Source organism: Ursus americanus, chromosome 10, assembly GCF_024610735.1.
Source record: "Ursus americanus isolate L20-20 chromosome 10, mUrsAme1.1.p, whole genome shotgun sequence".
NCBI lineage: Eukaryota > Metazoa > Chordata > Mammalia > Carnivora > Ursidae > Ursus > Ursus americanus.
Genome location: NC_142136.1, coordinates 77,833,352 through 77,845,824, shown reverse-complemented (window position 1 = coordinate 77,845,824; position 12,473 = coordinate 77,833,352). Strand labels below are relative to the sequence as shown.

The following is a 12,473-nucleotide window of genomic DNA, read 5'->3' as shown; positions in this document are numbered from 1 at the left end:
CAATGATAAGAAAATCCAATAAAGGGGCGCCTGGGTGGCTCAGTGGTTAAGTGTCTGCCTTCGGCTCAGGGCATGATCCCGGCGTTTTGGGATCGAGCCCCGCATCAGGCTCCTCCACTGGGAGCCTGCTTCTTCCTATCCCACTCCCCATGCTTGTGTTCCCTCTCTTGCTGGCTGTCTCTCTCTCTCTGTCAAATAAATAAATAAAATCTTAAGAAAAAAAAAGAAGGGGCGTCTGGGTGGCACAGCGGTTAAGCGTCTGCCTTCGGCTCAGGGCGTGATCCCGGCGCTCTGGGATCGAGCCCCACATCAGGCTCCTCCGCTATGAGCCTGCTTCTTCCTCTCCCACTCCCCCTGCTTGTGTTCCCTCTCTCGCTGGCTGTCTGTGTCTCTTCAAAAAAATAAATAAAATCTTAAAAAAAAAAAGAAAACCCAATAAAATAATGAACAGATTTGAACAGACGCTTTACCAAAGAAGATATACAGATGGCAAGCAAGCATATGAAAAAATGCTGAACATCACCAGTCACATAAGAATATGCAAATTGGAACCACAATGAGATACCTTTACATACCCACGAGAATGGCTTTAAAGGGGCTGGCAGTACTAGATGTGGCGAGGATGTGGAACAACTGTAACTCTCATGCACTGCTCGTGCAAGTATAAAATGGCACAACCATTTTAAAAACTCTTTGACAGTTTCTTAAAAAATAAAACATACATCTACCATTTAACCCAGCCAATGAAATGAAGGTGTATAGTCAAAGATTTCTGCATGAGTACTCATTGTGGCTTTATTTGTAGTAGCCAGAAGTTGGAAACAACCATCAGGACATGACTGAATAAACAAACTGTGATATAGCCATATCATGGAGTACTACTCAGCAATAAAAAGGAATTAGCTATTGATACATGCAAACACATGGATGAATGTCAGGACAGTTATGCTGAGTAAAAGAAGTCAAAGAAGAATAGAAATTGTATGATTCCATTGATACAAAATACATGTAAACCAATCCAAAGTTATTGAAAGCAAATAGTGGTTGCCTGGGAACAGTGAGGGGAGGAATGAGATGGATTGCAGAAGGGCACAAGAAGATCTTGGGAGAGATGGTTATGTTCATTCTCTTCATGTGATAATGGCTTCATGATGTCTACTTATGTCAGAACTCACCAAATTATACACTTTATTATTTTTTTAAGTAAACTCTACCCCCAGTGTGGGGCTCCAACTTACAAACCTGAGATCAGGAGTCACATGCTGTACTGACACATGCACTTTAAAAATGCAGTTTATTGTACAACAATTATACCTAAGTAAATCTATTCTGAAAATTTTAATTAGCTCTAACCAAATTGCCCTCTTTGTACATTATATCAGCTCACACTCCCATCACTAGCATGAGAGAGGCTGTTACTCTGTCCCTCTTTAACCCAGTGTATCATTCAAATGTTTGATCTTTGCAAATCGGACAGGTGAGAAATGTATTAGTGGTATTTTAATTTTCATTTCTTTTTGAATGAAGATGACTGTGTTTTCATATTCATAAGAGCTCTAGATATCTTCTTTTCTATGTGTTATCTATTACTTTTTTTACCTTTGTTATTGTGATGTTAGTCATTTTCTTTTTTTTTAAGATTTTATTTATTTGACTGAGAGAGAGAGAGCACAAGCAGGGAGAGTGGCAGGGAGAGGGAGAGGGAGAAGCAGGCTTCCCCGCATGTAGGGAGCCTGATGTGGGGCTCAATCCCAGGACCTGGATCATGACCTGAGCCGAAGGCAGTCACTTAACCAACTGAGCTTCCCAGGCACCCCTTGTCATTTTCTTATTTATTTCAGGAAAAGTACATATTAGGGAAATTATCCATTTGTAATTTGAGTTGCACAGATTTGTGTCCCAGTTTACCACTTGTATTTTAATGCTGTTCATCATCTTTTTGTCATGCAATTTCTTAATGCAGTCAAATTTTTTGATCTTTGGGTTTCTTGTTTTTGTTTTATACTGTTTTGTTTTGTTTATCATGCTTAGAAATACCTTTCCTATTCAGAGACTATGCTTCCTAAAAGTTTCCTCTTATTTATTTTTTTAAAATAGTTTTATGGTTTCTTGTTTATATTTAATTTTTCAACCAATTAGAATCTATCCTGGTATAAGATAGGAAGCATGGAACTAACTTTATTCTTTTCCGGATAGCTACACACCTTTCCCCAACACCATTTATTGGATAGTTCTTTTTCCTCCCATTGACTTAAAATGTCATCTTTATCATCTACTAAATTCCCACGTGATTTAGGATCTATTGCTGGACCACCTATTCTGTTCCATTGATGTGTCTAATTCTTGTAATTTTATAAAATGCTTTAATATCTAATAGGTCTATTCTATCACTATTGCTTTTTTTCAGTTTACTTATCTAATTAAGAGAAATTTAACCAGAAAATATTGTTTTTAAATGTTATTTTCAAATATGTGTCTTGTCATATGTTCTTCAGTATAATTATTTAAATGTATACTGGAAATGACTGAGTTGGAAAAGGACTACTCTTTTTTTAAAATAGCTGATTTAAAAATAAATAAATACACAAATAAAATAAAATAGCTGATTTACATTGGTAAAATTATAGGCTAATTACTTTTTTTAAAGATTTTACTTTAAGTCATTTATATTCCCAACGTGGGGCTCAGATTTACAACTCCGAGATCAAGAGTCACATACTCTATGCATTGAGCCAGCCAGGTGCTGCCAGGCTAATTATTTCCAAAATATCTCAAAGACTTGTAATTCATATAAAACTGGATTTTATTTACTTGAAACTTTTTAAGAAAGACTTCACATTAAAATAATAGTAGTAACATAGCATCCTTAATTCCTTTTTGTTTTACATGTTGTTCCAAGTCTTTGTAAATATACATTCATGTAGTTCCTTTATTATTTTTTAAAGATTTTATTTATTATTTATTTGACAGAGGGAGAGAGAACACAAGCAGGGGGAGGGGCAGGCAGAGGGAAAGGGAGAAGCAGGCTGCCCACTGAGCAAGGAGCCCAATGCGGGACTCGATCCCAGGACACTGGGATCATGACCTGAGCCGAAAGCAGATGCTTAAGTGACTGAGCCGCCCAGGTATACCTCATATAGTTACTTTAAAGCTTTTGAAATTTTTTGTCAGTTGTCTCATTTCCTCAATATTGCTGTAAAGTAGAACAAAAGACTAGAATAATTTATTTCAAATTATCAGCTTATTTTAGGGCTAATTTACACACTATGATACGGCTAATTATAAAATCTTGGACAAGACACTTCTATGGTCCTGAGTTTCCTCTTGTATAAAATGAGGGGTATTGAAAGTTTCAACATGTTAAGAACAAAGAGAAACTAAGATCTTTGATGTATTTATTATTGCTATTGTCTCCAAATCTCAGATTTGTATCTATATAACAAGGACATTGTATTTAAATTATCTTGAATATCTTCTCTTTTCAATGTTCTAGGATAAGCAATTGCTTGTCTACTCAGAAGTCAACTCTAAGAAGTATGTTTGATTGTTCATTTATTTTATGTTTTCCCTTACCTTGGACAGCCTCTTTCAGCATTCTTTGAATGGAATGAAGAACTGCAACAAGCACATTTGACTAACAGGAAGTTTAGATCATCTCAACTGCAAGATTCTGAAGATTCTGAAGATATTGGTTCCCAACTCTCAGAAAAACCTTTAACACTCAGTTTTGAATGTAGAGATGTGGAAAAGCCATTGGGTTTAAGTCGGATGGATTCATTTAAACGACCACTATGTAGAGATGCCCCTTTCCCAAAACTGGTTGGTTGCAGCATTTCTGCTGCTCCTGGTTCAGCCCATTTGGAAGATGAGCACTTAGATGGTTCTAGTTTCCTCCATCCTCCCCACTTACATTCTAAGAAGTTTGCTAGGAGTCTCAAACAGTTTGGTCCATTTAAGAATGACCAAGACCTTCAAGCTGACTATTTGGGTGACATTACCCCTGCGTCATGTACCCCTTTCAGACTGCCTTCCCCATGTTTTGGATCCTTTGCTATTCCTCCTCTTGCAGGTGCCTCATTTATCTCCAGAGAGGTTAATCTACCTGTAACTTATCAAGGCCGTAAGACCGACAATTCTGCGAGCATTTTCCCTGATTTGGACTCTCCCCTGCAGCCGAATATTCTTTTGCCTCCTCATAGAGTTAATTCTGCTGGTCCATCCAGAGGGTTTGACGTTCATTCCCTTTCTCGTTCTCCCTATTTACAAAACTCTCCAGTTCATTTCAGCACCAATTACAAGCCACCAACAGATCTGTTTGCTAACACTGAATTGGAGGGTTCTTTCTGTACAGATCTTTCTGCCGGAATTTCATTATCAGCTTCAAATGGTGGAAGTTTTTCTGAAACAGAAAGTAATGAAACACCAGGATTTATGGCAGGTTATTTTTTTCAAAAAGTGGCAAAATCTGATATAAGAGGAAGTGACTTTACTGCAAGCTTTCAGGCAAAAAGAGATGAACAGAGCTGGATGTATTTTGTGCCTTGGACTGAACTCTTCAGTCTACAAACTGAGGTATTAGTCTTATTTATCCTTAAGTCTATGGTTAATTAGCTTCATAGTTCAGAACAGAGCTGGTCATTGCAATGTTTACCAGTGCGTTACTGAGGTAAGTGACTGGTGGAAGAATGTAAATCAACACACTGCTTCCTTCATTGAGAAAATCTTTTCTTTTTATTATTATTTTATGTTAGTCACCATACAGTACATCATTATCATTGAGAAAATCTTGCTTTAAAAGTCATTGAACAATACAGTGTGCTTGATGATGGTATTTATCTATCTATTTTTAATTGGTAGGCCAGAATATCAAGCAAGATGAATGTTAATATTCCTCAGTTGAAAATTAGCATTCCTGAATGGGTCATATGGTAACACCTTGATTTCCTAGGTTCTAGAATAGATAGATGAATTACAATCATGTAAATTTCCCGTTGTGAAGTAAAGAACAAGTGTTGTAAGTATACTCTAATTGTTTTCACATATGATCTTGGGAATATTACTCAACATGTAAGACTGTGTTAGAGCTTATCATTCCATTTGTGAAGCTAATGGACACTCAATAAATATAGTTCCTGCACTGCTACCCAGTCTCACGCATGTAATTATGTGTTCTGATGTAAAGTAGTTTAGTGAAGTGGAAAAGCAACTTGATTTAGTGTGAGACAAAATTTGAGCTCAGTCCTACTTCTTTGTGATTTAAGGCAAGTCAGATAACCTTTCTGAGTCTTAGTTTCTTCACGCATAGGCTGGGGATAATAATAGTGTCTGCCTCCTAGAGTGGTTTTGAGGTTTAAACGAGATAATAACAGCTGCCCAATTTTTTTTTTTTAACCTGAAAGAAGGTACATGAAAGCAGTGTTGGAAGCAGTATAGTAGATACTGCTATCTATGGGCCCTGGAGACAGACTGTTGGGGCTTAAATTGTGCCTCTGCTGCTTGTTAGCTGGGTGACTTTGAACAACTTGCTTAATTCTCTGTGCCTCAGTATTCTCATCTGAAAAGGGGTTCTCATTTGCAAAAGGTATAGTAATAGCCTCTCCACAAGAAGTGGCTAAAAAGATTAAAAAAAAAACAACAACACCCAGCACCTAGAACTTGTTCAACACTAGTTAGCATATATCACTGCTGTTATTTTTCAAATTATTGCCGTAGAGTCTGTGCATCTGCCTATGATCTCATCCTCCTTTCTGCTACCTGTATTAGTTCCCCTGAGACCTGGAGTTGATCTACTTCAAGTGTCCAAGATCCCCATGTTCAGGTTTACAACTATCTCATATGTAAGAAACATCAGCCTTAAAAGTTAGCTAAGGTGGGCAGGGGACAGTGAGATAAATAAGGTAGTTTAAAGAGCATATTCACCATAACAATGTTATAGTTAGTAAAAAAAAAGTCATTTTCATATTTCAGACATCATAAAGGCATATTTTTAATGTTGATCAAAAGGAATGCTACTTAAAAGTTTAAGAAACATCAGTTCAAAGCATTACTAGAAGAAAAAAATACATAATACCATTTTTAAAAATCCTTACACATGAGCCTCTTTCCAGACCTTTTATAAGTGCCACCTGATACATAACATCCATAGTATTTTTGAGATTCCCAACAACAGTGTCACTAGTATATGAAGAACTTCGATTTTAAGAATAATAAAAGTAATAATAATAATTTTTGATAATAAAAATTTTAGAAATGTCTTAAACTGAGTTGACATAATTGGGAACATATTATTTATTAAGTTCTTTATGTGAATAAATTTCAATAATGTGGGTTAAATTTGTTTTTTATTTCATAGGATGGCTTCTGGAAACTTACGCCAGAAATGGGATTTATATTAAACCTTAATACAAATATTTTAAGCAGCTTTCTTGAACAAAAAGGCATTCAATCTCTGGGTAAGTCACCATTTTTCTATTAGTTAAATGGCATGCTCTTAATTGTAAATTTTGTTGTAAACTAGTGTACTAATATGATAATTATTTAAGTTACATAAGAGTGGAATTATATTTGTTAACCATCAAAGGAAACAGAGGACTAGTTTCTAGTCATATCTTTACCACTTATTAGGGTATTGCCTGTGCAAATTAATTAGCAAAAGTAGCAATAATTTCTATTTTAAAAATCCAAAATTTCAGTAACCTAACATAAAGATTATTTTTCTTGCCCATATCACAAATAGTGGTCAGTAGGAAATTCCACTCCAGGTTGTCATTTAGAGACCCCGCTCCTTCCATATTGTGGCTCCACCATTATCAAAAGTGTCTTTAAAATTACTCTGGTGAAAAGAAAAGAAGAAAATTGCTCTGGCATCACCTACCTGGTAGATAGGAGGAGAAAGAGAAAATGTGGCAGGATCTAGCCACAGAACTCCACCCAGACACAAGAAAGCTGGGAAATGTACTTTAGCTTTGTGTTAAGGAAGAGAAAACAGCATTTATGAGCATCTAGCCAGTCTCTGCCAGAGCAATTTCAACCTCTGTGGACCTTTTTCTTGTCATGATAATGAAAGGAATGGGTGAGCAAGTGGTTTAAAGGTCAAATGCTAGCCCTAGGTTAAGAGATTTTTTTTTTAAATAAAATAAACATTATTAAACAACTAGTCAGTATTCGTTGACAAGTCTAACTACCCTGCCATCTCTCAAAATGTCAGGGTTTTCATACTCCAGGCTTATTCCAGAGTTAGCAGATCTTTGTCTGTTTGACTTGCACTACACTAGAAAGAAATTTTAGCGAGAAGCCTGCTTCTCCATCTCTGTCTGCCTGCTGGTCCACCTGCTTGTGCTCTCTCTCTCTCAAATAAATAAATAAATAAATAAATAAATAAATAAATAAAATCTTTTAAAAAAAAAAAAGAAAGAATGGAAGCTAAAAGATAATGGAATATCTTTTTTTTTTTATTTTTTTTATTATGTTAGTCACCATACAGTACATCCCCGGTTTCCGATATAAAGTTCGATGATTCATTAGTTGCGTATAACACCCAGTGCACCATGCAATACGTGCCCTCCTTACTACCCATCACTGGTCTATCCCATTCCCCCGCCCACCCCTCCCCTCTGAGGCCCTCAGGAATAATATCTTTAAAGTGCTGAAAGAAAAAAGCCCTATAAACTAAAAACTCTATATCCAGCAGAAAAGATCCTTCAAAAATAAAGGAGAGGGACACCTGGGTAGCTCAGTCAGTTAAGCATCTGCCTTCGGCTTGGTCATGGACCGAGTCCCACATGGTGCTCCTTGCTCAGCGGGGAGCCTGTATCTCCCTCTGCTTGCTTATCCCTCTGCCTGCTGCTCCCCGTGCTTATACACTTGTGCTCTCTCGCTCTCTCTGGCAAATAAATAAATAAAATCTTTAAAAAAATACATAAAAATAAAAATAAAGGAGACGTTTTTCCATAGTCATAAATACGGAAAACAAACTGGCAGTTGTCAGAGGTAACAGGGTTCGAGGAGATGAGCAAATACGTGAAGAGTATTAAGAGGTACAAACTTCCAGTAATGGGGATGAAAAGTACAGCATTGGGAATATAGTCAATAATATTGTAATAACATTGTATGATGACAGATGGTAATTATATCTGTATGATTGTGAGCATAGTATAATGTATAGAATTATTAAATCACTGTGTTATACACCTGTAACTAATATAACACTGTATGTCCACTATACTTCAGTTAAAAAAAAAAAACAACACTAAGCACAAGGAACTAAAATGTATCTATATGTATTTATTCAGATTAACTAACAAATAAAAAACCTGAAAAAAAAATGAAGGACATTAACAAAAGACAGACAAACAAAAGCTGACACAAGGATATATCAAAGGATATAAAGTCAAAACACAAAAATCAATTTTAATTTCATGTACCAGCCACAAATAATTGGAAAATACAATTTTAAAATACCATTTATAATGGTATTAAAAATATCAAATGCCCCAAAATAAGTTTTTTTAAAAGATATGCAAGATTTCTAAAATGGAAACTACAAAACTTTATTTAGAGAATTCTTTTTTAAAAAATATTTTATTTATTTATTTGAGAGAGAGTGAGAATGAGAGAGCACAAAGCAGGGGGAATGGCAGAAGGAGCAGCAGAAGGAGGGGCAGAGGGAGAAGGAGAATCAGACTCCCTGCTAAGCTAGGAGCCTGATTGTGGGGCTTGATCCCAGGACCCTGGAATCATGACCTGAGCCAAAGTCAGACACTTAACCAGCTGAGCCACCCAGGCGCCCCAATTGAAAGAATTCTTAAAAGATCAAAATAAATGGAGAAAAATTTTAAGGTAATGGGATAAGAAAACTAAAAATGTGAAGATGTCAGTTCCTCCAATTGATCTATAGATTCAATGTTATGAACAACCAGGCCCACAAATTTGATAATCTAGATAAACTGGACTGATTCCTTGAAAGACCGTATCTGCCAAAACTCATACAAGAAGAAATGGAAAATATGAATAGACCTGTATTTATTAAAGAAATTGAATCAATAATTAATAACCTTCCAAAACATAAAGGACCAGGCCCAGATGAGTTCACTGGTGAATTCTACCAAAAAGTTAAGAAAGAAATTATACAAGTCTCTCTAATCTCTTTCAGAGTAGAGAAGCAGAGGGAATAATTCCTAACTCATTCTATAATGACAGCATTACCCTAATACCAAAACTAGACAAAGACATTACAAGAGAAGAAAACTACAAACCAGTATCTCTCAGTAACATAGATGCAAAAATCCTTAACAAAATATTAGGAAGTTGAATCCAAAAAAGTATAAAAAGAACAATACACCATGACCAAGTAGGATTTATCATAGGTATACAAGTCTAGTTCAACATTAGGAAATCAATTAATGTGACCCATTACATCAACAAACTAAAAATGAAAAATCACATGATCATATCAATAGATTCAGAAAAAGCATTTGAGAAGATACAACACTCATTCATGCTAAAAAGTCTCAGTAAACAATGAGTAGAGAAGAATCTCTTCAACTTAGTAAAGACTATTAAAAACAAAAAAAACTATAGCTAATATTATACTCACTAGTGAGAAACTAGAAGCTTTTCCATGAAGATCAGGTACAAGGCAAAGATTGCTCCTCTCTCTACTCCTTTTTAATATTGTACTGGAAGTCCTTACTAATGCAATAAGGCAAGAAAAGGAAGTAAAAGATACATAGACCAGGATGGAAGAAATTAAATTTTTCTTTGTTCAGAGATGATATAATTGTCTATTTATTTATTTTTTTAAAGATTTTATTTACTTATTTGACAGAGATAGAGACAGCCAGCAAGAGAGGGAACACAAGCAGGGGTTGTGGGAGAGGAAGAAGCAAGCTCCCAGAGGAGGAGCTTGATGTGGGGCTCAATCCCAGAACGCCGTGATCACACCCTGAGCCGAAGGCAGACGCTTAATGACTGAGCCACCCAGCCGCCCCATATATAATTGTCTATTTAAAAATTCAAAAGAATCAACAAAAAAACCTTGAAACTTAACTGAAATTAAAATAAAAACTTAAAAAAGGTTTTAATCAGATTTGCAGATGATGTAAAAAAATTGTTGAAACTAGTGAACAATTATACCAAGATTGCAGGATTCAGGTTAATATACAAAAGCCAATTGCTTTCCTATATTCCAACAAAGAACAAATGGAATTTGAAATTAAAAACACAATATCATTTATATTAACACCCTCAAAAATGAAACACTTAGGTATAGATGTAATAAAATATGTATAAGAGACATATGAAGAAAATTAAAAATCTGATCGAAGAAGAGCTAAATAAATGGATTGATGTTCCATGTTCATAGATAGGAAAACAGTATTGTCAAGATTGATCTGCAGATTCAATTGAATACCAATCAAAATCCCAGAAAGTTATTTTATGGATATGAACAAACTGATTCTAAAGTTTATATGGAGAGGCAAAGAAGAAAGTTGGAAGACTGATGCTGTGCAACTTCAAGACTTACTATAAGGCTAAGTAATAAAGACAGTATGGTATTGATGACAGTAAAGGCAAATAGATCAATGGAACAGAAGAAAGATCCCAGAAAGAGATTCACTGCAATTCCAGGGGACATTTTTATACATACTGACAAGCTGATTTTAAAATTTACATGAAAGTGCAAAAAACTTTGAAATAATCAAGATAATCTTGTAGAAGAAGACAGTAGGAATGCACAACTTAAGGGCTACAAGCCAGTATAGTATTGACATAAAAATACACTAATGCACTAATACACTAAATAGACTAATGGAACACAATGGAAAGTCCAGATAGAGACCTGCATATTTAGTCTGTTGGTTTTCTTCGAAGACATCAATAAAATTAATGGGAAAGGAAAACTTTTTGAAACTGATATTAGAAAAATTGGGTTTTCAAATGGAAAAAAAAAAGAACCTCAACCCTTACTTCATGCCATACTCAATGAGGGGTACCTGGGTAGCTTAGTCAGTTAGCATCTGCCTTCAGCTCAGGTCATGATCCCAGGGTCCTGGGATCAAGCCCCGCATTGGGCTCCCTGCTCAGCAAGGAGACTGCTTCTCCTTCTCCGTCTGCCTGCTGCTCCCCCGATTGCTCTTTCTCTCTCTCTCTCTCTCTCAAATAAATAAAATATTGAAAAAAATAAATTTCAGATGGAACATAGACCAAAATGTAGAACAATAATACTTCTAGAGAATACAAGAAAACTGGAAAATTCACAAATATGTGGCAGTTAAACAACATGTTACTGAACAACCCATGGATCAAAGAAGAAATCAGAAGAGAAATTTAAAAATACCTTGGGCTAAATGAAAATGGAAATACAATATACCAAAACATGGGATGTGGCAGAAGCAACTCTAAGAGTGAAGTTTATAGCAATAAACAAAAGATCTCAATTAAACAACCTAACTTTACACTAGGAAAAGACAAACTAAACCCAAAGTTAGTAGAAGGAAGAAAATAACAAAGTTCAGAGTGGAAATAAATGAGATAGAGACTAAAAAGACAATAGAAATGATCAATGAAACAGGAACTATTTTTAAAAGATAAAATAGAAAAACCTTTAGCTAGATTCACCAAGAAAAAATAGAGAAGACTCAAATAAAATCAGAAATGAAAGAGACATAGCTGTTGATACCCAGAAATCTCAAGGGTCATAAGAGACTACTATGAACAATTATATGCAAACATATTAGACAAAATAGAAGAAATAGATAAATTCCTAGAAACATACAACCTACCAAGACTGAATCATGAAGAAACATAAAATTTGAACAGACTCATTACTAGTAAGGAGATTTAATTAGTAAACAAAAACCTCCCAACAAACAAAAGTTTGGGACCAGATGGCTTCACTATGAATTCTACCAAACATTTAAAGAATTAGCACCAATCCTTTTCAAATTCTTCCAAAATGTAGAAGAGGAAGGAACACTTCCAAACTCATTTTATGAGGCCACCATTCATGTGACACCAAAACCAGACAAAGACTCTACAAGAAAAGAAAATTACAGGCCAATATCCTGATGATTACAGATGCAAAAATCTCAACAAAATATTAGAAACTCAAATTCAACAATACATTAAAAGTATCATGATCAAGTAGGATTTATTCCAGGGATGCAAGGATGGTTCAACATCTACAAATTAGTCAATATACCACATTAACAAAATGAAGGATAAAAAAATCATATGATCATTTCAGTGGATGCAGAAAAAACATGACAATTTTTTTATCATTTATGTTAAAAAAAGAAAGAATGAAAAAACTTCTCAACAAAATGGGTATGAAGGGAATTTACCCCAACGTAATAAAGGCCATACCTGACAAGCCCACAGCTAACATAATATTCAATAGTGAAAAACAGAAAGCTTTTCCTCTAAGATCAGAAGCAAGACAAGGATGCCCACTATCCCTATTTTTATTAAAC

At 35.2% G+C, this 12,473-nt stretch overlaps 1 protein-coding gene and 1 long non-coding RNA gene across 3 annotated transcripts in view; one reads left to right on the top strand and one right to left on the bottom strand.

Moving 5' to 3' along the window:
- The window catches only part of LOC123791998 (uncharacterized), an 89,298-nt gene that overhangs the window by 47,564 nt on the left and 29,261 nt on the right, over positions 1 to 12,473 (bottom strand). The gene's annotated exons all lie outside the window — the stretch shown is intronic.
- Positions 1 to 12,473, top strand: part of PARP4 (poly(ADP-ribose) polymerase family member 4) — a 131,766-nt gene that overhangs the window by 93,097 nt on the left and 26,196 nt on the right. For both annotated transcript variants that reach the window (XM_045797150.2, XM_087865246.1), the window contains exons 31-32: positions 3,583 to 4,572; positions 6,353 to 6,452. In XM_045797150.2, the coding sequence (XP_045653106.2) occupies positions 3,583 to 4,572; positions 6,353 to 6,452 (1,090 nt within the window). The remainder of the gene's footprint in view (positions 1 to 3,582; positions 4,573 to 6,352; positions 6,453 to 12,473) is intronic.